Source organism: Coregonus clupeaformis, chromosome 23, assembly GCF_020615455.1.
Source record: "Coregonus clupeaformis isolate EN_2021a chromosome 23, ASM2061545v1, whole genome shotgun sequence".
NCBI lineage: Eukaryota > Metazoa > Chordata > Actinopteri > Salmoniformes > Salmonidae > Coregonus > Coregonus clupeaformis.
In genome coordinates, this window is record NC_059214.1 from 44396270 (window position 1) to 44419712 (window position 23443).

Sequence of the window (23443 nt, forward strand, 5' to 3'; positions counted from 1 at the left end):
TTGTATGTAATTATTGTAGGTATTGTATTCGGCTGAGCCCGGTGAAGCACGGAGCTAGCTAACCCACTACCTGGACTAGCTAGCGGGTAGCTACGGGTAACTGTTAGCAACTGTGGATAGTTGTTTCACACCTGAGAGTACCTGTAATTATGCCAGCTAGCTGCCTACAATAATTACATACAATAATGCCTACCATTCAGCTGTTTTTCTAACCTCATTGTCTGAAGTGTTAATGTTAGGTAGTAAGTAGCTACTGTGCTCGAAATGTAGCTAGCTTGTTGCTACCTGGATAGCTACTAAACAATAGCTGGAACGACCTAGCGAACAGACGCGAACTGGCTGAGTCAATTCAGTGGCTATGTTTGCACTTGGCTAGCTAACAGTAGCTGCTAGGGGTAAGTTATAACCTACATTTGTGTTTAGTTTTTTACATACTGGTAGCCAGAGTCGTTCAAGGGAATTCGGGACATGGGGACTAGTTAACGTTAGCTTGGCTCTCTCTGTGTGTTCGTGCCGTGGGAGGACAGGTTTCTTCGTTGGCAGAAAGCAATGGCTAGCTAGTATGCTAACTATTCTAGCTAACTAACTGGCTGAATAAGTTGACGACGGACTCGCTCAAGCTGTCGGGACTAACCCACAACGTTAGACACGGACACGAATGATCTGCTTGGCGTGTTGACACACTGGTGGTTTGTTGTGGCCGAGTATTGGTGCTAAACCGTGTTGTTGGAGTCCGGCATGCTAGTTGGCTGTGGCGTCGTATGACTAGGTGCCCTGAACGGTTTTCACGGAAGAATACTGTACCAAGTTAGCTAGCTGAATAAACTAAGTTAGTCTATTCCTAGAAAACATTGAACCGCTGTAGTTTACAACAATTATAGTTTCTGAGGTGGAAGTTGGGAGGGTTATATTTGGGTGTTTCAGTGAAACGTAAGTGAGGGAGGCCCCGCTCTCTCGCTTTCCCAGATGTTTAGTTCATTTCATTCCGATCTCCTTTGCATTATTGTAGCCATTTTCTGTAGCCTGTCAACTATGCCTCTGTCTATCCCTGTTCTCTCCTCTCCGCACAGGCTATACAAATGCCTCACACAGCGTGGCTGCTGCCTCTCTAACCTGGTGGTCCCTGCACGCACGACCCACGTGGAGTTCCAGGTCTCCGGCAGCCTCTGGAACTGCCGTTCTGCGGCCAACAAGGCAGAGTTCATCTCAGCCTATGCTACCCTCCAGTCCTTCGACTTCTTGGCGCTGACGGAAACATGGATTACCACTGAAAACACTGCTACTCCTACTGCTCTCTCCTCGTCTGACCATGTGTTCTCGCATACCCCGAGAGCATCTAGTCAGCGGGGTGGTGGCACAGGAATCCTCATCTCTCCCAAGTGGACATTCTCTCTTTTTCCCCTGACCCATCTGTCTATCTCCTCATTTGAATTCCATGCTGTCACAGTCACTAGCCCATTCAAGCTTAACATCCTTGTCATTTATCGCCCTCCAGGTTCCATTGGAGAGTTCATCAATGAGCTTGACGCCTTGATAAGTTCCTTTCCTGAGGATGGCTCACCCCTCACAGTTCTGGGTGACTTCAACCTCCCTACGTCTACCTTTGACTCATTTCTCTCTGCCTCCTTCTTTCCACTCCTCTCCTCTTTTGACCTCACCCTCTCACCGTCCCCCCCTACTCACAAGGCAGACAATACGCTTGACCTCATCTTTACTAGATGCTGTTCTTCTACTAATCTCACTGCAACTCCCCTCCATGTCTCCGACCACTACTTTGTATCCTTTTCTCTCTCGCTCTCCTCCAACACTACTCACTCTGCCCCTACTCAGATGGTAAAGCGCCGTCGCAACCTTCGCTCTCGCTCTCCCGCTACTCTCTCCTCTTCCATCCTAACATCTCTTCCCTCTGCTCAATCCTTCTCCCTCCAATCTCCTGATTCTGCCTCCTCAACCCTCCTCTCCTCCCTTTCTGCATCCTTTGACTCTCTATGTCCCCTATCCTCCCGGCCGGCTCGGTCCTCCCCTCCTGCTCCGTGGCTTGAAGACTCATTGCGAGCTCACAGAACAGGGCTCCGGGCAGCCGAGCGGAAATGGAGGAAAACTAGACTCCCTGCGGACCTGGCATCTTTTCACTCCCTCCTCTCTACATTTTCTTCATCTGTTTCTGCTGCTAAAGCCACTTTCTACCACTCTAAATTCCAAGCATCTGCCTCTAACCCTAGGAAGCTCTTTGCCACCTTCTCCTCCCTGCTGAATCCTCCTCCCCCCCTCCTCCCTCTCTGTGGATGACTTCATCAACCATTTTGAAAAGAAGGTTGACGACATCCGATCCTCGTTTGTTAAGTCAAATGACACTGCTGGTCCTGCTCACACTGCCCTACCCTATGCTTTGACTTCTTTCTCCCCTCTCTCTCCAGATGAAATTTTGCGACTTGTGATGGCCGGCCGCCCAACAACCTGCCCGCTTGACCCTATCCCCTCCTCTCTTCTCCAGACCATCTCCGGTGACCTTCTCCCTTACCTCACCTCGCTCATCAACTCATCCTTGACCGCTGGCTATGTCCCTTCCGTCTTCAAGAGAGCGAGAGTTGCACCCCTTCTCAAAAAACCAACACTCGATCCCTCTGATGTCAACAACTACAGACCAGTATCCCATCTTTTCTCTCCAAAACTCTTGAGCGTGCCGTCTCTAGCCAACTCTCTTGCTATCTCTCTCAGAATGATCTTCTTGATCCAAACCAGTCAGGTTTCAAGACTGGTCATTCAACTGAGACTGCTCTTCTCTGTGTCACGGAGGCTCTCCGCACTGCTAAAGCTAACTCTCTCTCCTCTGCTCTTGTCTTTCTAGACCTGTCTGCTGCCTTTGATACTGTGAACCATCAGATCCTCCTCTCCGAGTTGGGCATCTCCGGCGCGGCTCATTCTTGGATTGCATCCTACCTGACCGGTCGCTCCTACCAAGTGGCGTGGCGAGAATATGTCTCCGCACCATGTGCTCTCACCACTGGTGTCCCCCAGGGCTCAGTTCTAGGACCTCTCCTATTCTCGCTATACACCAAGTCACTTGGCTCTGTCATATCCTCACATGGCCTCTCCTATCATTGCTACGCAGACGACACACAACTAATATTCTCCTTTCCCCCTTCTGATAACCAGGTGGTGAATCGCATCTCTACATGTCTGGCAGACTTATCAGTGTGGATGACGGATCACCACCTCAAGCTTAACCTCGGCAAGACGGAGCTGCTCTTCCTCCCGGGGAAGGACTGCCCGTTCCATGATCTCGCCATCACGGTTGACAACTCTGTTGTGTCCTCCTCCCAGAGTGCGAAGAGCCTTGGCGTGACCCTGGACAACACCCTGTTGTTCTCCGCTAACATCAAGGCGGTGACCCGATCCTGTAGGTTCATGCTCTACAACATTCGGAGTACGACCCTGCCTTACACAGGAAGCGGCACAGGTCCTAATCCAGGCACTTGTCATCTCCCGTCTGGATTACTGCAACTCACTGTTGGCTGGGCTCCCTGCCTGTGCCATTAAACCCCTACAACTCATCCAGAATGCCACAGCCCGTCTGGTGTTCAACCTTCCCAAGTTCTCTCACGTCACCCCGCTCCTACGCACACTCCACTGGCTTCCAGTTGAAGCTCGCATCTGCTACAAAACCATGGTGCTTGCCTACGGAGCTGTGAGGGGAACGGCACCTCCGTACCTTCAGGCTCTGATCAGTCCCTACACCCAAACGAGGGCATTGCGTTCATCCACCTCTGGGCTGCTGGCCCCCCTACCTCTGCGGAAGCACAGTTCCCGCTCAGCCCAGTCAAAACTGTTCGCTACTCTGGCACCCCAATGGTGGAACAAGCTCCCTCACGACGCTAGGACAGCAGAGTCACTCACCACCTTCCGGAGACACTTGAAACCCCAGCTCTTTAAGGAATACCTGGGATAGGATAAAGTAATCCTTCCACCCCCCCTTACCGCACCCCAAAGAAAGAAAAAAAAATTATAATAATAATAATACATATTGTAAAGTGGTTATCCCACTGGCTATATGGTGAATGCACCAATTTGTAAGTCGCTCTGGATAAGAGTGTCTGCTAAATGACGTAAATGTAAATGTAATGTAAGTGTAAGTCTGGGTCCTGCTCTTAAGTCGCAGGATGTGGCTTGGGCGGGTGTATTAGTGGGGGTTGGGCCTGTTGCTCTGCTCACGGCCTGAGCATATGTGCGGCTGTCATGTTGAGGTCCTTGCTGCAGGGGCGGGGAGCATAGGGGGGCAGAAGGGCCATAGGTCTGATCTGGGGGGGCCTATATAGGGTGTGGCCAAGGTTTGTTTGGGGTGGTCTCAGCTGGTTGTGGTGTAGCTGGTGATGCTGTGGTCTGGGTGTAGGTCCTCTTGGCGTGGGTTCTCTTGGTGGAGGTCCTTCAGCGGGAGGGGGTCTTGCAGGTCCGTGAGGGTGTCTCGCTGGTCTGGGTGGGGTGTCCGTTACTCTGTTACTCCTGTGTGATGTGCTGGGGCTGCGGTTGAGGGTGACGTTCTTCAGGGTCCTGGCAAAAGTTGGGATTGCTGCCTTGTAGAGGTGGACCTGGTCGTAAAGGCTGTTCAAGTCCAGGTTGAAGTGGTATGCCAGGTAGACATTAGGTTTTTAGGCACAGTCCCAGGAAATGCTTGCATTCACCCGATGTATGGTGGCAAGGTGAAAGTATTTTCGTGGTAGCAGGGTGGAGATAACCACTTTTGCGTTGGGGAAAGTGGAAGAAGCTTTTTCAATCACTCCCTTTCCTGCTGGGCCCTTAGGTCGTTTGTGCCCGTGTGAATTATGATGTGGCAGGGGGACCCTAGTCTGTCCTTTGACAACAGCTCTATTGCATGCCTAGTGTTTGGGCACCTGAGTTTAGCCACTTTATTTTTGGGAAAACGTTTATTCTCTTGAATGTATTTGCCATTTGAGTCAATGAGAAGCACAATCTCTGGCTTTTGTGTGTCCTCAGTGGATGTGTGGGGGTTGTCAGGAGGGCTATCAGGGGAGCTGACAGGGGGGCTGTTAGGAGGGGGTGGGGTCTGTTGGGTTGGTGGGTCCTGTGTTGTCTGTCCCATTGTGGTGTTGAGTCTGTGGTCCGGGCTCTGAGGTGGGCTGTTCTGCTGGCTTCTCTGGGGGAGTGTCCTACTCTCTGTCACACCTCAGCTTTCTCACCTCCTCCTTCAATGCTGTTATCTGAGCCATGTGTTTTTCTCACCTCCTCCTTCAATGCTGTTACCTGAGCCATGTGTTTTTCCCACCTCCTCCTTCAGTGCTGTTATCTGAGCCATGTGTTTTTCTCACCTCCTCCTTCAATGCTGTTAGCTGTGCCATGTGTTCCTCTCTCTCCTACTTAAGTTCTCTCACCTCAGTCCGGAGTGCAGCCAGCTCTCTCAGACAGCCGTCCATCTCCACCTTCAGCCCTCCGGGTCTTGTTGGGGGGGTGTTGTTGTGCTGGTCTGTTTTGTGGGTCTGTTCTGTCTGGATTGTGTGGACTAGCTCTCTGACCTTCACCATGTCTCTCTCCAGCTCTGTGAATGTATCCCTCTCAAAGATGGAGGAGCAGTGCAGATTTGGGACCTGGGTGTGTTCAGTGCTGGGGGGGTGACTATTCCCCTCTGCAGGACAGTTTGAAGAGGTGTGATCAGACTCACTCCCAGACTTGTACACATTGACAGAGGTTGTTTCAAATTCAATTCCTCTATGTCTAGTATTCTGAGTTTCGACCCTGGGCCAATACCCTCTCTCTTGACATAGGGGTAGTGTGCTCTTATAGCACTGTGCCATGCCAGGGGATGGTCTTTGTGGAAAATTAAGTTGCTTACGTTCCCCTCTTTGTATCAGTCAGCAAATAGTGCCTCTGGATTGTCCTTGAGGAGCTTCTTCTTGTACTTATTCTGTGCAGTGTTATTTTTAATATCTAAGGGATACTGTACTGTGATGACATCTGCACAGGGATACGCCATGGTGCAGGGGGCTTCAAATGCCTCTGCATTTGGGGGGGGCTGTGAAACTCTCCTTCCATTGTTGGGCTCAAGAGTTCTCACACATCTCACGTCACACTTCAGTGCTAATTGAAGTTGCAGCCTGTTCTTTTCTGTCCTACCAGCTTGGTAGCTTAGTAGGCATATTTACTTAGATTTATATAATACAATTACCTAGAGATTATTGTCTTTTACTTTTTGGCTTCAGAAGCAGCTTCAGACTGAACATTACTCACTCAGTTTTGTGTTGGATGGTATTTCCAGGTTTCCGCTGAGTTTCTTCTGCAGGTTTTGATTTGTTAGAAGTTTGTTCTTGATAGTCCTTGGTAGTAATAATCCATTCAGATAATTTTGTCAAGGTGTTAGGTATGGAATTTTGATTTGGATTGAAGGTTTTCATGTAGAGGGTAGAATCCTGTATAAGTCCTTTGCGAACAAATCCAAGTTGATCAAAATGTATCCAACTATAATTCTATTTTCTTTTGTAGAAGGACTCAGGAGCCCATGAGCTCATGATCTCTCTCTCTCTCTCTCTCTCTCTCTCTCTCTCTCTCTCTCTCTCTCTCTCTCTCTCTCTCTCTCTCTCAATTCAATTCAATTCAATTCAATTCAATTTAAGGGCTTTATTGGCATGGGAAACGTGTGTTAACATTGCCAAAGCAAGTGAAGTAGATAGTAAACAAAAGTGAAATAAACAATAAATATTAACAGTAAACATTACACTCAGAAGTTTCAAAAGAATAAAGACATTTCAAATGTCATATTATGTATATATACAGTGTTGTAACAATGTGCAAATAGTTAAAGTACAAATGGGAAAATAAATAAACATAAATATGGGTTGTATTTACAATGGTGTTTGTTCTTCACTGGTTGCCCTTTTCTTGTGGCAACAGGTCACAAATCTTGCAGCTGTGATGGCACACTGTGGTTTTTCACCCAGTAGATAAGGGAGTTTATCAAAATTGGGTTTGTTTTCGAATTCTTTGTGGATCGCTGTAATCTGAGGGAAATATGTGTCTCTAATATGGTCATACATTTGGCAGGAGGTTAGGAAGTGCAGCTCAGTTTCCACCTCATTTTGTGGGCAGTGTGCACATAGCCTGTCTTCTCTTGAGAGCCAGGTCTGCCTACGGCGGCCTTTCTCAATAGCAAGGCTATGCTCACTGAGTCTGTACATAGTCAAAGCTTTCCTTAAGTTTGGGTCAGTCACAGTGGTCAGGTATTCTGCCACTGTGTACTCTCTGTTTAGGGCCAAATAGCATTCTAGTTTGCTCTGTTTATTTGTTTGTTCTTTCCAATGTGTCAAGTAATTCTCTTTTTGTTTTCTCATGATTTGGTTGGGTCTAATTGTGTTGTTGTTGTTGTTGTTGTCCTGGGGCTGTGTGGGGTCTGTTTGTGTTTGTGAACAGAGCCCCAGGACAAGCTTACTTAGGGGACTCTTCTCCAAGTTCATCTCTCTGTAGGTGATGGCTTTGTTATGGAAGGTTTGGGAATCGCTTCCTTTTAAGTGGTTATAGAATTTAACGGCTCTTTTCTGGATTTTGATAATTAGCGGGTATTGGCCTAATTCTGCTCTGCATGCATTATTTGGTGTTTTACGTTGTACACGGGGGATGTTTTTGCAGAATTCTGCATGCAGAGTCTCAATTTGGGGTTTGTCCCATTTTGTGAATTCTTGGTTGGTGAGCGGACCCCAGACCTCAGAACCATAAAGGGCAATGGGTTCTATAACTGATTCAAGTATTTTTAGCCAGATCCTAATTGGTATGTCAAATTTTATGTTCCTTTTGATGGCATAGAAGGCCCTTCTTGCCTTGTCTCTCAGATCGTTCACAGCTTTGTGGAAGTTACCTGTGGTGCTGATGTTTAGGCCGAGGTATGTATAGTTTTTTGTGTGCTCTAGGGCAACGGTGTCTAGATGGAATTTGTATTTGTGGTCCTGGCAACTGGACCTTTTTTGGAACACCATTATTTTTGTCTTACTGAGATTTACTGTCAGGGCCCTCTCTCTCTCTCTCTCTCTCTCTCTCTCTCTCTCTCTCTCTCTCTCTCTCTCTCTCTCTCTCTCAATTCAATTCCATTCAAAGGCCTTTATTGGCATAGGAAACATATGTTTACATTGCCAAAGCAAGTGAAATAGATAATAAACAAAAGTGAAATAAACTTAAATGATCTCTCTCTGTCTGTCTGTCTGTCTGTCTGTCTGTCTGTCTGTCTGTCTGTCTGTCTGTCTGTCTGTCTCTCTCTCTCTCTCTCTCTCTCTCTCGCTCTCTCTCTCTCTCTCTCACTCTCTCTGTCTTTCTCTCTTTCTCTGTCTGTCTGTCTGTCTCTCTCTCTCTCTCGCTCTCTCTCTCAATTCAATTTCAATTCAATTTAAGGGCTTTATTGACATGGGAAATGTTTATATTGCCAAAGCAAGTGAAATAGATAACAAACAAAAGTGAAATAAACAATACAAATATTAATAGTAAACATTACACTAACAAAGTTCCAAAAGAATAAAGACATTTCAAATGTCATATTATGTGCAAATAGTTAATGTACAAAGGAAAAATAAATAAGCATAAATATAGTTTGTATTGTCTCCTGAGTGGCGCAGTGGTCTAAGGCACTGCATTGCAGTGCTAGCTGTGCCACTAGAGATCCTGGTTTGAATCCAGGCTCTGTCGCAGCCGGCCGCGACCGGGAGACTCATGGGCAGCGCACAATTGGCCCAGGGTAGGGGAGGGAATGGCCGGCAGGGATGTAGCTCAGTTGATAGAGCATGGCGTTTGCAACGCCAGGGTTGTGGGTTCGTATGAAAAAATTTTTAAAAAATCTATTCACTAACTGTAAGTCGCTCTGGATAAGAGCGTCTACTAAAATGTATTTACAATGGTGTCTGTGCTTCACTGGTTGCCCTTTCTTATGGCAACAGGTCTCAAATCTTGCTGCTTTGATGGCACACTGAGGTATTTCACCCAATAGATATCGGAGTGTATCAAAATTGGGTTTGTTTTCAAATTCTTTGTGGGTCTGTGTAATCTGAGGGAAATATTTGTCTCTAATATGGTCATACATTTGGCAGGAGGTTAGGAAGTGCAGCTCAGTTTCCACCTCATTTTGTGGGCGGTGTGCACATAGCCTGTGTTCTCTTGAGAGCCAGGTCTGCCTTCGGTGGCCTTTCTCAATAGCAAGGCTATGCTCACTGTGTCTGTACATAGTCAAAGCTTTCCTTAAGTGTGGGTCAGTCACAGTGGTCAGGTATTCTGCCACTGTGTACTCTCTGTTTAGGGACAAATAGCATTCTAGTTTGCGCAGTTTATTTGTTAATTCTTTCCAATGTGTCAAGTAATTATCTTTTTGTTTTCTCATGATTTGGTTGGGTCAAATTGTGTTGCTGTCCGGGGTTCTGTTGGGTCTGTTTGTGTTTGTGAACAGAGCCCCAGGACCAGCTTGCTTAGGGGACTCTTCTCCAGGTTCATCTCTCTGTAGGTGATGGCTTTGTTATGGAAGGTTTGGGAATCGCTTCCTTTTAGGTGGTTGTAGAATTGAATGGCTGTTTTCTGGATTTTGATAATTAGCGGGTATCGGCCTAATTCTGCTATTTTTGCAGAATTCTGCATGCAGTCTCAATTTGGTGTTTCTCTCTCTCTCTCTCTCTCTCTCTCTCTCTCTCTCTCTCTCTCTCTCTCTCTCTCTCTCTCTCTCTCTCTCTCTCTCTCTCTCTCTCTCTCTCTCTCTCTCTCTCTCTCTCTCTCTCTCTCTCTCATACACTCACCATGATGTCTGTGTCAAATCAATGACTAATGTAGTAGTGCAAGTAGGCCAAACTAAATGTATGTCGTTTCTATAGGCAATAGAGAGGAATATCACTCTGTAGTGAAAGATAGCGGAGAACGAGGGAAGATAGGAGGTTAAGGAGGTGTGGAACAGAGTGGAAATTCATAGCATCAGAGAGGGAAGAAATGAGAGAGGAAGGGAAGAGAGAGGGGACAAGAGAGAGAGAGATCTAGTGTACCTGTTGTCTTTGCTTTGGCATCAAGAGATGTTCTTTGCTGTCACTCCACTGAAGTCCATTAGTTCATTGTGAAGTTTACATAACCACCAACACTGCACCATCCCTTCCTGCTAGTCTGTTTTATGGTTGCAGGATCCAGACTATGTGAATGCTTACTTGCTTTTCAAGGGTTCTATTCTAGTGTCAGGTATAATTAACACAACATAACATTTTAGGAAGCTGGCTTTATGTGCTACTGGAGGACTGGATGTACTGTTAGGAGTTTTCTGTTTCAGAGAAGGACTGCCTTGCATTGGAGACTTCATAAGCTCACAAGCTCTCTCTCTCTCCCTCCCTCTCCTTATCTCTGTATCTTTACCCTTACAAACAGGGCCTATATGACTTTTGTCTATGCCTTTAACAAAACAAGGTTCAGTAGCAGTATGGTGGTGTTGACAATGCCATGGTATTCTAGTGTTTGTGAGTGACATCTAACATGTCTAAACTGTGTGTTTCTTTATTCTAGCCCCTCTGACTGACAAGCCACCGAAGATCCTTTATCCTTCTGAGAACAAGATCAGCAACATGGAGCTACAGCTAGGTAAGAGCTAGATCCTTCTGAGAACAAGATCAGCAACATGGAGCTACGGCTAGGTAAGAGCTAGATCCTTCTGAGAACAAGATCAGCAACATGGAGCTACGGCTAGGTAAGAGCTAGAGCTCTGCTACACGACCTGAGCCTGACGTGTCCCAACATTATACATTGGGTAGTAGCTGTTAGTAGCTGTTTTTTCATCAATAACTAGGGTACAGGCAGGGCTCGGGTATCACTAAATTGATCACTAACATTTTGAAGCTGAGCCATTTGCACATGCTTTGCTGCGCAGTACAGTCATATCTGACTAAGATCATAACATGGTGTCAGATGTGCTTCAACCTCGTCAAATATAAAACAGGAGAGATTATATCACAGAAAATAATATTTGTTGAGTTTTGTCGGGATTTAGAGTGATGAAAGGTAGCTAACTGCTCTCTCATGTCTCGTCATTGAGCAAAGCAGCCCAAGCGGAGCCGTTGCTATGGATACTCACAGACCCAGAGCCATGAGCAGAGCGCATGCATAGCGATCTGCAAGCAGGGAGCGAGCGACAGACAGAGAGGAGCAGCTAATGGATTTGCTAACAGAGAAAGTTATTTATGATTTTGGGTTTCAGGCAGGGCCGGCCCTTAAATTTGGCAGAAGCAATCGGGCCTGGGTAGGGTAAGGCCTGAACGACGCGGGCATGGGTAGGGTAAGGCCTGAACGACGCGGGCATGGGTAGGGTAAGGCCTGAACGACGTGGGCATGGGTAGAGTAAGGCCTGAACGACGCGGGCATGGGTAGGGTAAGGCCTGAACGACGCGGGCATGGGTAGGGTAAGGCCTGAACGACGCGGGCATGGGTAGGGTAAGGCCTGAACGACGCGGGCATGGGTAGGGTAAGGCCTGAACGACGCGGGCCTGGGTAGGGTAAGGCCTGAACGACGTGGGCCTGGGTAGGGTAAGGCCTGAACGACGCGGGCATGGGTAGGGTAAGGTCTGAATGACGCGGGCATGGGTAGGGCCCAGGCTTCAAATGAATGCCCATGCAGGGCTCTAGAAAGAGCTTGGGATTTATTCCCTCTTTATTATCAGTAGGAGCTGTGTTTGTTTGTTTGTGTGTTTGTGTGTGTGTTTGTGTGTGTGTTTGTGTGTTTGTTTGTGTGTGTGTTTGTGTGTGTGTTTGTGTGTGTGTGTTTGTGTGTGTGTAAAATCAAATCAAATTTTATTGGTCGCATACACATATTTAGCAGATGTTCTTGCGTGTGTAGTGAAATGCTTGTGTTCCTAGCTCCAACAGAGTGTGTGGTGTGTGTGTGTGTGTGTGTGTGTGTGTTTACCTTGACTTCACCCATAGACGTTTGGAAAAACTTGTATAAATGTACAATTTCAAAGTCAAACTGTGATACCTTGTTGCACTCACATGTGTGGCTGACCAAGGGTGAATAGGTTACCTTTAATGGACTGACATATATGCAAGCTAGTACACACAACACACACACATACACACAAACACAAACATTTTACATTTACATTTTAATTATTTAGCAGATGCTCTTATCCAGAGTGATTTACAGTTACTTCATTCATCTTAACCTAGCTAGGTGGGACAACCACATATCACAGTCATAGTAAGTAAATTTTTCCTCAATAAGGTAACTTTCAGCAAAGTCAGATCTAGTAAGGGGGAAAAGAGTCAAGTGTGAGGGTGAGTTAGGATTTCAGATGATTTCAGAAGATGGGCAGGGACTCTGCTGTCCTAGCTTCAGGGGGAAGATGTTTCCACCATTGGGATACCAGGACAGAGAACAGCTTGGACTGTGCTGAGCGGGAGCTGCCCTCCTGTAGGGGTGGGAGGGCCAAGAGGCCAGAGATGGCAGAATGGAGTACTCGGGTTGGGGTGTAGCGTTTGAGCAGAGCCTCAAGGGGCAGTTCCTCTTGCTGCTCCATAGGCAAGTACCATGGTCTTGTAGTGGATGCGAGCTTCGACTGGAAGCCAGTGGAGTGTGCGGAAGAGTGAATTGACATGGGAGAATTTGGGAAGGTTGAACACAAGGCAGGCTGCAGCGTTCTGGATAAGTTGCAGGGGTTAAATGGCACAAGCGGGGAGCCCAGCCAACAGCGATTTGCATTAGCCCAGAGTTCCTGGATTAGGACATGCGCCTCTTCCTGTGTGAGGGTCGTACTTTACGGATGTTGTAGAGGAGGGGTGTCAAACTCATTCCATGGAGGGCCTAGTGTCTGCGGATTATATATTTTTCCTTTCAACTAAGACCTATACAACCAGGTGAGGGGAGTTCTTTGCTAATTAGGGACCTTAATTCATCAATCAAGTACAAGGAAGGAGCAAAAACCTGCAGACACTCGGCCCTCAGTGGAATGAGTTTGACACATGTTGTAGAGCATGAACCTGCAGGAGCAAGTCACTGCTTTGATATTTGCAAAGAACGACAGAGTGTTGTCCAGGGTCACGCCAAGGTTCTTTCCACACTGGGAGTTCTCAACCGCGATGGAAAGATCTTGGAGCGGGCAGGCCTTCCCCGGGAGGAAGAGCAGCTCCATCTTGTCGAGGTTGAGCTTGAGGTGGTGGGCCGACATCCAAGCTGAGATACAGTGGGGGAAAAAGTATTTAGTCAGCCACCAATTGTGCAAGTTCTCCCACTTAAAAAGATGAGAGAGGCCTGTAAATTTCATCATAGGTACACGTCAACTATGACAGACAAATTGAGAGAAAAAAATCCAGGAAATCACATTGTAGGATTTTTAATGAATTTATTTGCAAATTATGGTGGAAAATGAGTATTTGGTCACCTACAAACAAGCAAGATTTCTGGCTCTCACAGACCTGTAACTTCTTCTTTAAGAGGCTCCTCTGTCCTCCACCCATTACCTGTATTAATGGCACCTGTTTGAACTTGTTATCAGTATAAAATACACCTGTCCACAACCTCAAACAGTCACACTCCAAACTCCACTATGGCCAAGACCAAAGAGCTGTCAAAGGACACCAGAAACAAAATTGTAGACCTGCACCAGGCTGGGAAGACTGAATCTGCGGTAGGTAAGCAGCTTGGTTTGAAGAAATCAACTGTGGGAGCAATTATTAGGAAATGGAAGACATACAAGACCACTGATAATCTCCCTCGATCTGGGGCTCCACGCAAGATCTCACCCCGTGGGGTCAAAATGATCACAAGAACGGTGAGCAAAAATCCCAGAACCACACGGTGGGACCTAGTGAATGACTTGCAGAGAGCTAGGACCAAAGTAACAAAGCCTACCATCAGTAACACACTACGCCGCCAGGGACTCAAATCCTGCAGTGCAAGACGTGTTCCCCTGCTTAAGCCAGTACATGTCTAGGCCCGTCTGAAGTTTGCTAGAGTGCATTTGGATGATCCAGAAGAGGATTGGGAGAATGTCATATGGTCAGATGAAACCAAAATATAACTTTTTGGTAAAAACTCAACTCGTCGTGTTTGGAGGACAAATAATGCTGAGTTGCATCCAAAGAACACCATACCTACTGTGAAGCATGGGGGTGGAAACATCATGCTTTGGGGCTGTTTTTCTGCAAAGGGACCAGGACGACTGATCCGTGTAAAGGAAAGAATGAATGGGGCCATGTATCGTGAGATTTTGAGTGAAAACCTCCTTCCATCAGCAAGGGCATTGAAGATGAAACGTGGCTGGGTCTTTCAGCATGACAATGATCCCAAACACACCGCCCGGGCAACGAAGGAGTGGCTTCGTAAGAAGCATTTCAAGGTCCTGGAGTGGCCTAGACAGTCTCCAGATCTCAACCCCATAGAAAATCTTTGGAGGGAGTTGAAAGTCCGTGTTTCCCAGCGACAGCCCCAAAACATCACTGCTCTAGAGGAGATCTGCATGGAGGAATGGGCTAAAATACCAGCAACAGTGTGTGAAAACCTTGTGAAGACTTACAGAAAATGTTTGACCTGTGTCATTGCCAACAAAGGGTATGTAACAAAGTATTGAGAAACTTTTGTTATTGACCAAATACTTATTTTCCACCATAATTTGCAAATAAATTCATAAAAAATCCTACAATGTGATTTTCTGGATTAATTTTTCTCATTTTGTCTGTCATAGTTGACATGTACCTATGACGAAAATAACAGGCCTCTCTCATCTTTTTAAGTGGGAGAACTTGCACAATTGGTGGCTGACTAAATAATTTTTTTCCCCACTGTATCTGCTAGGCACGCAGTGATGTGTGTCACCACCTGGGTGTCAGAAGGGGGGAAGGAGAAAAGGAGTTGAGGGTCATGATAGGAGAGACCATGTGAGGATATAACAGAGCCGAATGACTTGGTGTATAGAAAGAAGAGGAGAGGGCCTAGAACCGAGCCCTGGGGGACAACATTAGTGAGAGTACGTGGTGCTGACACAGATCCTCTCGACGTCACCTGGTAGGAGCAGCCTGCCAGGTAGGATGCAATCCAAGATTGTGCAGAGCCTGAGACGCCCATACCTGAGAGTGTTAGAGAGGAGGATCTGATGGTTCACAGTGTCGAAGGCAGCAGACAGATGTAGTAGGATGAGAACAGAGGAGAGAGAGTCAGCTTTGACAGTGTGGAGAGCCTTCGTGACACAGAGAAGAGCGGTCTCTGTTGAGTGACCCATCTTCAAGCCTGACTGGTTAGGGTCAAGAAGATCGTTTTTGAGAGAGATAGTGAGAGAGTTGGTCAGAGACGGGACGCTCAAATGTTTTGGAAAGAAAGGATACCGGTCTGTAGTTTTTGACATCAGAGGGGTCGGGTGTTGGTTTCTTGAGGAGGGGAGCGACTCGGGCCATTTTGAAGTCAGAGGGGACACAGCCAGTGGTCAGGGATGAGTTGATGAGGGAAGTGAGGAATTGGAGAATGTCTCCAGAGATGGTCTGGAGAAGGGAGCAAGGGATGGGGTCGAGCAGGTCGGTTGTTGGGCGGCCGTACCTCACTAGTCCCAGGATTTCATCTGGAGAGAGAGGGGAGAAAGAGGTCAAAGCGTAGGGTAGTTCTGTGTGAGTGGACTCTATAGTCTGAGTGAATGAGGAGCGGATGTCGTCAACCTTCTTTTCAAAGTGCTTGACAAAGTTGTCCGCAGAGAGGGAGGAGGGGAAGGGGGTGGATGATTAAGGAGGTGGAAAATAGTTTCCTAGGGTTAGAAGCTGAAGTTAGACATTTATAGTGATAGAAAGCAGCGGATACAGAGGAAGTGAAGGTAGAGAGGAGGGAGTGAAAGGATGATAGGTCATCCAGAAGTCCATTTTCGCTCAGATGCCCGCAGCCCTGTTCTGTAATCTCACAATGAGTCACTCAGCCAGGGAGCAGGAGGGGAGGGTCGAGCCAGCCAGGAGGAAAGGGGAGTGTGAATCATAGGATGCGGAAAGTGAGGATAGTAGGGTCTAAGAGGCAGAATCAGGAGACAGGAGGGAGAAGGATTTAGCAGAAGGGAGATATGATAGGATAGAAGAGGAGAGAGTAGTGGGAGAGAGAGAGCGAAGGTTGTGACAGCGCTAGACCATCTGGGAAGGAGCTGAGTGGCTAGGGTTGGAGGAAAGGGAGACCGAAAAGGAAACAAAGTAGTGATCAGAGACCTGAAGGGGGGTTGCAGTGAGATTAGTAGGCGAACAGCCTGAGGTCAAGCGTATTGCCTGCCTTGTGAGTGGGAGGGGACTGGGAAAGGCTGAGGCCAAAAGAGGCAAGGAGGGGAAAGAAACAGTTGGAAATAAATTAATCGAAGGCAGATGTCGGAAGGTTGAAGTCGCCCAGTACGAAGACCGGTGAGCCATTGTCAGGAAATTAGTTTATCAAGGTCACTGAGGAACTCTCTAATGGCACCTAGTGGGCAATAGATGACAACAATGTTAAGCTTGAGTGGACAACTGACAGTGACAGCATGGAATTTAAAATAAGGAGAGTGAGGGAGAAAAGAGAAAATCTCCACTTAGGAGAAATGAGCAGCTCTGTGCCACCACCGCGACGACCAGATGCTCTCGGACTATGAGAGAAAACGTAGTCAGATGAAGCGAGAGCAGCTAGAGTAGCAGTGTTCTCTGGGGTGATCCATGTCTCCGTCAGGGCCAAAAAGCTGAGGCTGAGATGAACTGGGCGTTCTTGACCGCAGATTGGCAGTTCCAAACGTTGCCGGATTCCAGGAATTCCACATGGGTTGTGCATGCAGGGTACACTAAATTAGAATGGTTGCAGCCAAGGGGTGGGGAGCATCTGTAAAGCCTACAGGGAGAAGAGCAGCCAAGGGGTGGGGAGCGTCTGTAAAGCCTACAGGGAGAGGAGCAGCCGAGGGGTGGGGAGCGTCTGTAAAGCCTACAGGGAGAAGAGCATCCGAGGGGTGGGGAGCGTCTGTAAAGCCTACAGGGAGAAGATCAGCCAAGGGGTGGGGAGCGTCTGTAAAGCCTACAGGGAGAGGAGCAGCTAAGGGGTGGGGAGCGTCTGTAAAGCCTACAGGGAGAAGAGCAGCCAAGGGGTGGGGAGCGTCTGTAAAGCCTACAGGGAGAAGAGCAGCCAAGGGGTGAGGAGCATCTGTAAAGCCTACAGGGAGAAGAGCAGCCAAGGGGTGGGGAGCATCTGTAAAGCCTACAGGGAGAAGAGCAGCCAAGGGGTGAGGAGCGTCTGTAAAGCCTACAGGGAGAAGAGCAGCCAAGGGGTGAGGAGCATCTGTAAAGCCTACAGGGAGAAGAGCAGCCAAGGGGTGAGGAGCGTCTGTAAAGCCTACAGGGAGAAGAGCAGCCAAGGGGTGGGGAGCGTCTGTAAAGCCTACAGGGAGAGGAGCAGCCAAGGGGTGGGGAGCATCTGTACAGCCTACAGGGAGAGGAGCAGCCAAGGGGTGGGGAGCGTCTGTAAAGCCTACAGGGAGAGGAGCAGCCGAGGGGTGGGGAGCGTCTGTAAAGCCTACAGGGAGAAGAGCAGCCGAGGGGTGGGGAGCGTCTGTAAAGCCTACAGGGAGAAGAGCAGCCAAGGGGTGGGGAGCGTCTGTAAAGCCTACAGGGAGAGGAGCAGCTAAGAGGTGGGGAGCGTCTGTAAAGCCTACAGGGAGAAGAGCAGCCAAGGGGTGAGGGAGCGTCTGTACAGCCTACAGGGAGAGGAGCAGCCAAGGGGTGGGGAGCGTCTGTAAAGCCTACAGGGAGAGGAGCAGCCGAGGGGTGGGGAGCGTCTGTAAAGCCTACAGGGAGAAGAGCAGCCGAGGGGTGGGGAGCGTCTGTAAAGCCTACAGGGAGAAGAGCAGCCAAGGGGTGGGGAGCGTCTGTAAAGCCTACAGGGAGAGGAGCAGCTAAGGGGTGGGGAGCGTCTGTAAAGCCTACAGGGAGAAGAGCAGCCAAGGGGTGGGGAGCGTCTGTAAAGCCTACAGGGAGAGGAGCAGCTAAGGGGTGGGGAGCGTCTGTAAAGCCTACAGGGAGAAGAGCAGCCAAGGGGTGAGGAGCGTCTGTACAGCCTACAGGGAGAGGAGCAGCCAAGGGGTGGGGAGCGTCTGTAAAGCCTACAGGGAGAGGAGCAGCCGAGGGGTGGGGAGCGTCTGTAAAGCCTACAGGGAGAAGAGCAGCCGAGGGGTGGGGAGCGTCTGTAAAGCCTACAGGGAGAAGAGCAGCCAAGGGGTGGGGAGCGTCTGTAAAGCCTACAGGGAGAGGAGCAGCTAAGGGGTGGGGAGCGTCTGTAAAGCCTACAGGGAGAAGAGCAGCCAAGGGGTGGGGAGCGTCTGTAAAGCCTACAGGGAGAGGAGCAGCCAAGGGGTGGGGAGCGTTTGTAAAGCCTACAGGGAGAAGACTGAACTGGGATAGAAAACACATAGTTGCCTAAACTACACAAGAGCAAAATGAGATAATCTGAAAATAACTAGGTGAGATACAGTACTTAAGTGAGAGAGTGGTGTGGAGTCTTCCACTCTTTCCTTTATTTTGCCGATGGTCTTAGTTTTGACGACGAGACCGCCGCTGACACTGATTACCAACACCACAATAGTCACAAATTGCCCCTTAATCCTGGGTGATGTGTCAACAATCCTCTGCAAGTTATGAGCAGTCAGCAGTTCACACACCAAGTATGCCACTGGGAAGACAGGCAGCACTTAAAGTAGATGGCCCTAGCTAGCAAAAAGACAGTACTAGACAACAACAGATAAAGACAACAATTATACGTATCACTCCTGGACATATCAGGAGTCCTCTAGCTTTAGAATGAAGCACACTGAGTATGCACACACACACACACACACACACACACACACACACTGTCAGATGTGAGGTCTTGTTGGATGAACACTGATTTCTCACGGGAGACAGAGGGACAGAGTGAGGGAGTGGGAGGGAGGAAGAGACTGTCTCTGTGCCTGAGGGAGAGAAAGCCAGAGAAAACAGAGAGACAGGGGGAGAGAAAGCCAGAGAAAACAGAGACAGGGGGAGAAAAAGCCAGAGAAAACAGAGAGACAGAGGGAGAAAAAGCCAGAGAAAACACAGAGACAGGGGGAGAGAAAGCCAGAGAAAACAGAGAGACAGAAAGCCAGAGAAAAAACAGAGACAGAAAGCCAGAGAAAACAGAGAGGCAGAGGGAGAGAGAGAGAGAGAGAGAGAGGAGAGAGAGAGAGAGAGAGAGAGAGAGAGAGAGAGAGAGAGAGAGAGAGAGAGAGAGAGAGAGAGAGAGAGAGAGAGAGAGAGAGGGAGGGAGAGAGAGAGATAGGAGAGAGAGAGAGAGAGAGAGAGAGAGAGAGAGAGAGAGAGAGAGAGAGAGAGAGAGAGAGAGAGCGGCGAGAGAGGGAGAGAGAGAGAGAGAGAGAGAGAGCGAGAGAGAGAGAGAGAGAGAGAGAGAGAGAGAGAGAGAGAGAGAAAGAGAGAAAGAGAGAAGAGAGAGGGAGAGAGAGAGAGAGAGAGAGAGAGAGAGAGAGAGAGAGAGAGAGAGAGAGAGAGAGAGAGAGAGAGAGAGAGAGAGAGAGAGAGAGAGAGAGAGAGAGAGAGAGAGAGAGAGAGAGAGCGAGAGAAAGAGAGCTGCCAGGAAACACTGCCCACTTTATCTCCTCTGTAAACCTGCTGGCCAACGTAGCCACCATATAGCTTTAAAGACACACTCACAGACTCATAGATAGGCACACACACACACACACCTGAAAAGCTGAAAGTGGTGTTATACTGTATGGGGGATGACTTGGCTACTACTACCTTACAATCAATGGAGTTGTGATTGTACTCTACATTACCAGCTGTATTATGCACTGTAAAGAGTTTGAATAATTTGTGTTTTATATCACTTGCACTTCTAAAGGCCTTAACAAAGGCTTCCAAACTGGCAATGACTACAGGGCAAAACAGACCAAAAGGACATGGCAAAAAACCATTTAAGGTTTAAGACTTGCTGGCACTCCAATCTGTCCCCTATACATTTCATGGAGCACTATAACCACACACTGTAGGAGTTAAATTGGTTCAGCATTCTCACTCACAGGTTCAACAAATATAGCCTCTTAAAAGGCACGCCTAAAAATATGTTAATGAGCCATAAACAACAATGCCTTGCACCCACTAGTGGTCAAAAAGTTTTTTGGCACTCCAAAGATTCACTACAGTACGGTATTCTGTGGGGTGGAATAACAGTACCATTGGAAATACAGCAATTTTCCAACAATGCACCGTAATTTACAGTATGCTGAAGTAAAACATTTCAGTGTTTTTTTTTTACTGTTGACAATACCTAAAATTACCATATAAATTACAGTTTTCCGTTACAGTGTACCCTCTTCCTCCAAAACACCACCTTTACCTTTACCACTAATGTACCTGCAGCAGCAGATATACTGCCCCCCCCCCCCCAGGGCTGAGTTGATGCAGTCGACCCCTCCTTTTCAGGAATCTGGGGGAGTGATTCATGCTGTGACGTCCCGGGGTAGCATCCGTCATCCTTGGAGACATTCCAATGGGGAGGGAGTGGGACACACACACACACACAAACACACACACACACAGATTGTCACACACCCTTTGTGATGTTCCCTCAGTGCGATTTGTCCTGGATTCACTGTCCCAGAGGAGGGGAGTGAGAGATTCACACTCGCTTACGTAGCAGTCCACCCGGAGCGACACACACACACAAACTTTGCATCATTAGCAGTGGGAGTGAGTGGGTCACACACAAGCCTACGGTGCAGTCCTCTCTAAGCATGGGATAATTGTCACTGATAGAGGGTTTTACTGTACTGGCCCCCAAATCCAGCAGATGGGAGCACTCTAGTGGAAAGAAATTAGACTCCATTATTTCACAGGCCAGGCTCCATAAACACAGGATATCAGGAAAAAGCCTTGTATCTGGCAGCACAGTCATACATTTTACACACACACACACACACACACGTGCACACACACACACGTTCACACACGTGCACACACACACACACACGTTCACACACACACACGCATGCACACACAGGCACACATGCATACATGGACACACACACAAACAGACACACACACACACATTAACACACTGATACACAGACATTTACTAGCGGATACACACACACACACACACACACACACACACACACACACACACACACTGACTATACACATGCTATGGCATTCATCAGAAATATACTGACACTCAGAGTTGCTGACTACCCTGGTTTCCACTGTGCTTTTCTGGCGGATCTGTGATAAGCAAAGAGGGAGAGTGACACACACACACACACACACACATTCCTCCCTGAAACACACACACACACACACACAGCCCTCTAAGCTTAAAACACTACAGCATTGATCTGCTACAGCAGGGGTCAGCAACAGGCCGGCCGCGGGCCAAAACCGTCCCGCAAGTGATTTATATTATTTTTTATGATTGTAGTTATTGGTTGTTGTTTTTTTACTAAAATCACCATGATTTCAGCAAAACATTTGTTTCATTTGGGAAATCTGTTCACCAAATATTCCCATGAATAAAAAAAGAGACGTGATCGTGTCTCAATTTATTCAACGTATGAACTTATTGTTATTTTCAAATACAGTCTCTTTGTGGGATTAGTTGTGGTCAATTTGCAGTGTACAAATTATTATAATTATGTTCCAGCCCCCCGGCTGAATCTAGTTGCCTACCCCTGTTCTACAGTATAGATTCCTTCAGCACAGTCTCTCTCTCTCTCTCTCTCTCTCTCTCTCTCTCTCTCTCTCTCTCTCTCAATTTCAATTTAAGGGCTTTATTGGCATGTGAAACGTATGTTAACATTGCCAAAGCAAGTGAATTAGATAGTAAACAAAAGTGAAATAAACAATAAATATTAACAGTAAACATTACACTCAGAAGTTCCAAAAGAATAAAGACATTTCAAATGTCATATTATGTCTATATACAGTGTTGTAACAATGTGGAAATAGTTAAAGTACAAATGGGAAAATAAATAAACATAAATATGGGTTGTATTTACAATGGTGTTTGTTCTTCACTGGCTGCCCTTTTCTTGTGGCAACAGGTCACTCATCTTGCTGCTGTGATTGCACACTGTGGTTTTTCACCCAGTAGATAAGGTAGTTTTGTGGAGCTCTGTAATCTGAGGGAAATATGTGTCTCTAATATGGTCATACATTTGGCAGGAGGTTAGGAAGTGCAGCTCAGCTTCCATCTCATTTTGTGGGCAGTGTGCACATAGCCTTTCTTCTCTTGAGAGCCAGGTCTGCCTACGGCGGCCTTTCTCAATAGCAAGTCTATGCTCACTGAGTCTGTACATAGTCAAAGCTTTCCTTAAGTTTTGGTCAGTCACAGTGGTCGGGTATTCTGCCACTGTGTACTCAAATAGCATTCTAGTTTGCTCAGTTTTTTTGTTAATTCTTTCCAATGTGTCAAGTAATTCTCTTTTTGTTTTCTCATGATTTGGTTGGGTCTAATTGTGTTGTTGTTGTTGTCCTGGGGCTCTGTGGGGTCTGTTTGTGTTTGTGAACAGAGCCCCAGGACCAGCTTACTTAGGGGACTCTTCTCCAAGTTCATCTCTCTGTAGGTGATGGCTTTGTTATGGAAGGTTTGGGAATCGCTTCCTTTTAAGTGGTTATAGAATTGAACGGTTCTTTTCTGGATTTTGATAATTAGCGGGGATCTGCCTAATTCTGCTCTGCATGCATTATTTGGTGTTTTTCGTTATACACTGAGGATATTTTTGCAGAATTCTGCATGCAGATTCTCAATTTGGTGTTTGTCCCATTTTGTGAATTCTTGGTTGGTGAGCGGACCCCAGACCTGACAACTATAAAGGGTAATGGTTTCTATAACTGATTCAAGTATTTTTAGCCAGATCCTAATTGGTATGTCAAATGTTACATTCCTTTTGATGGCATAGAAGGCCCTTCTTGCCTTGTCTCTCAGATAGTTCACAGCTTTGTGGAAGTTACCTGTGGCGCTGATGTTTAGGCCGAGGTATGCATAGTTTTTTGTGTGCTCTAGGGCAACGGTGTCTAGATGGAATTTGTATTTGTGGTCCTGGCAACTGGACCTTTTTTGGAAAACCATTATTTTGTCTTATTGAGATTTACAGTCAGGGCCCAGGTCTGACAGAATCTGTGCAGAATATCTAGGTGCTGCTGTAGGCCCTCCTTGGTTGTAGACAGAAGCACCAAATCATCAGCAAACCATAAGCATTTGACTTCAGATTCTAGTAGGGTGAGGCCGGGTGCTGCAGACTGTTCTAGTGCCCTCGCCAATTCGTTGATATATATGTTGAAGAGTGTGGGGCTCAAGCTGCATCCCTGTCTCACCCCACGGCCCTGTGGAAAGAAATGTGTGTGTTTTTTGCCAATTTTAATTGCACACTTGTTGTTTGTGTACATGGATTTCATAATGTCATATGTTTTTCCCTCAACCCCACTTTCCATCAATTTGTATAGCAGA

At 47.3% G+C, this 23443-nt stretch overlaps 1 protein-coding gene across 1 annotated transcript in view; it reads left to right on the plus strand.

Annotated features, from left to right (window-relative positions):
* Positions 1–23443, plus strand: part of LOC121536522 (interleukin-1 receptor accessory protein-like 1) — a 401955-nt gene that overhangs the window by 270889 nt on the left and 107623 nt on the right. Inside the window, exon 6 of the mRNA XM_041843855.2 lies at positions 10513–10587. Within this exon, the coding sequence (XP_041699789.2) occupies positions 10513–10587 (75 nt within the window). The remainder of the gene's footprint in view (positions 1–10512; positions 10588–23443) is intronic.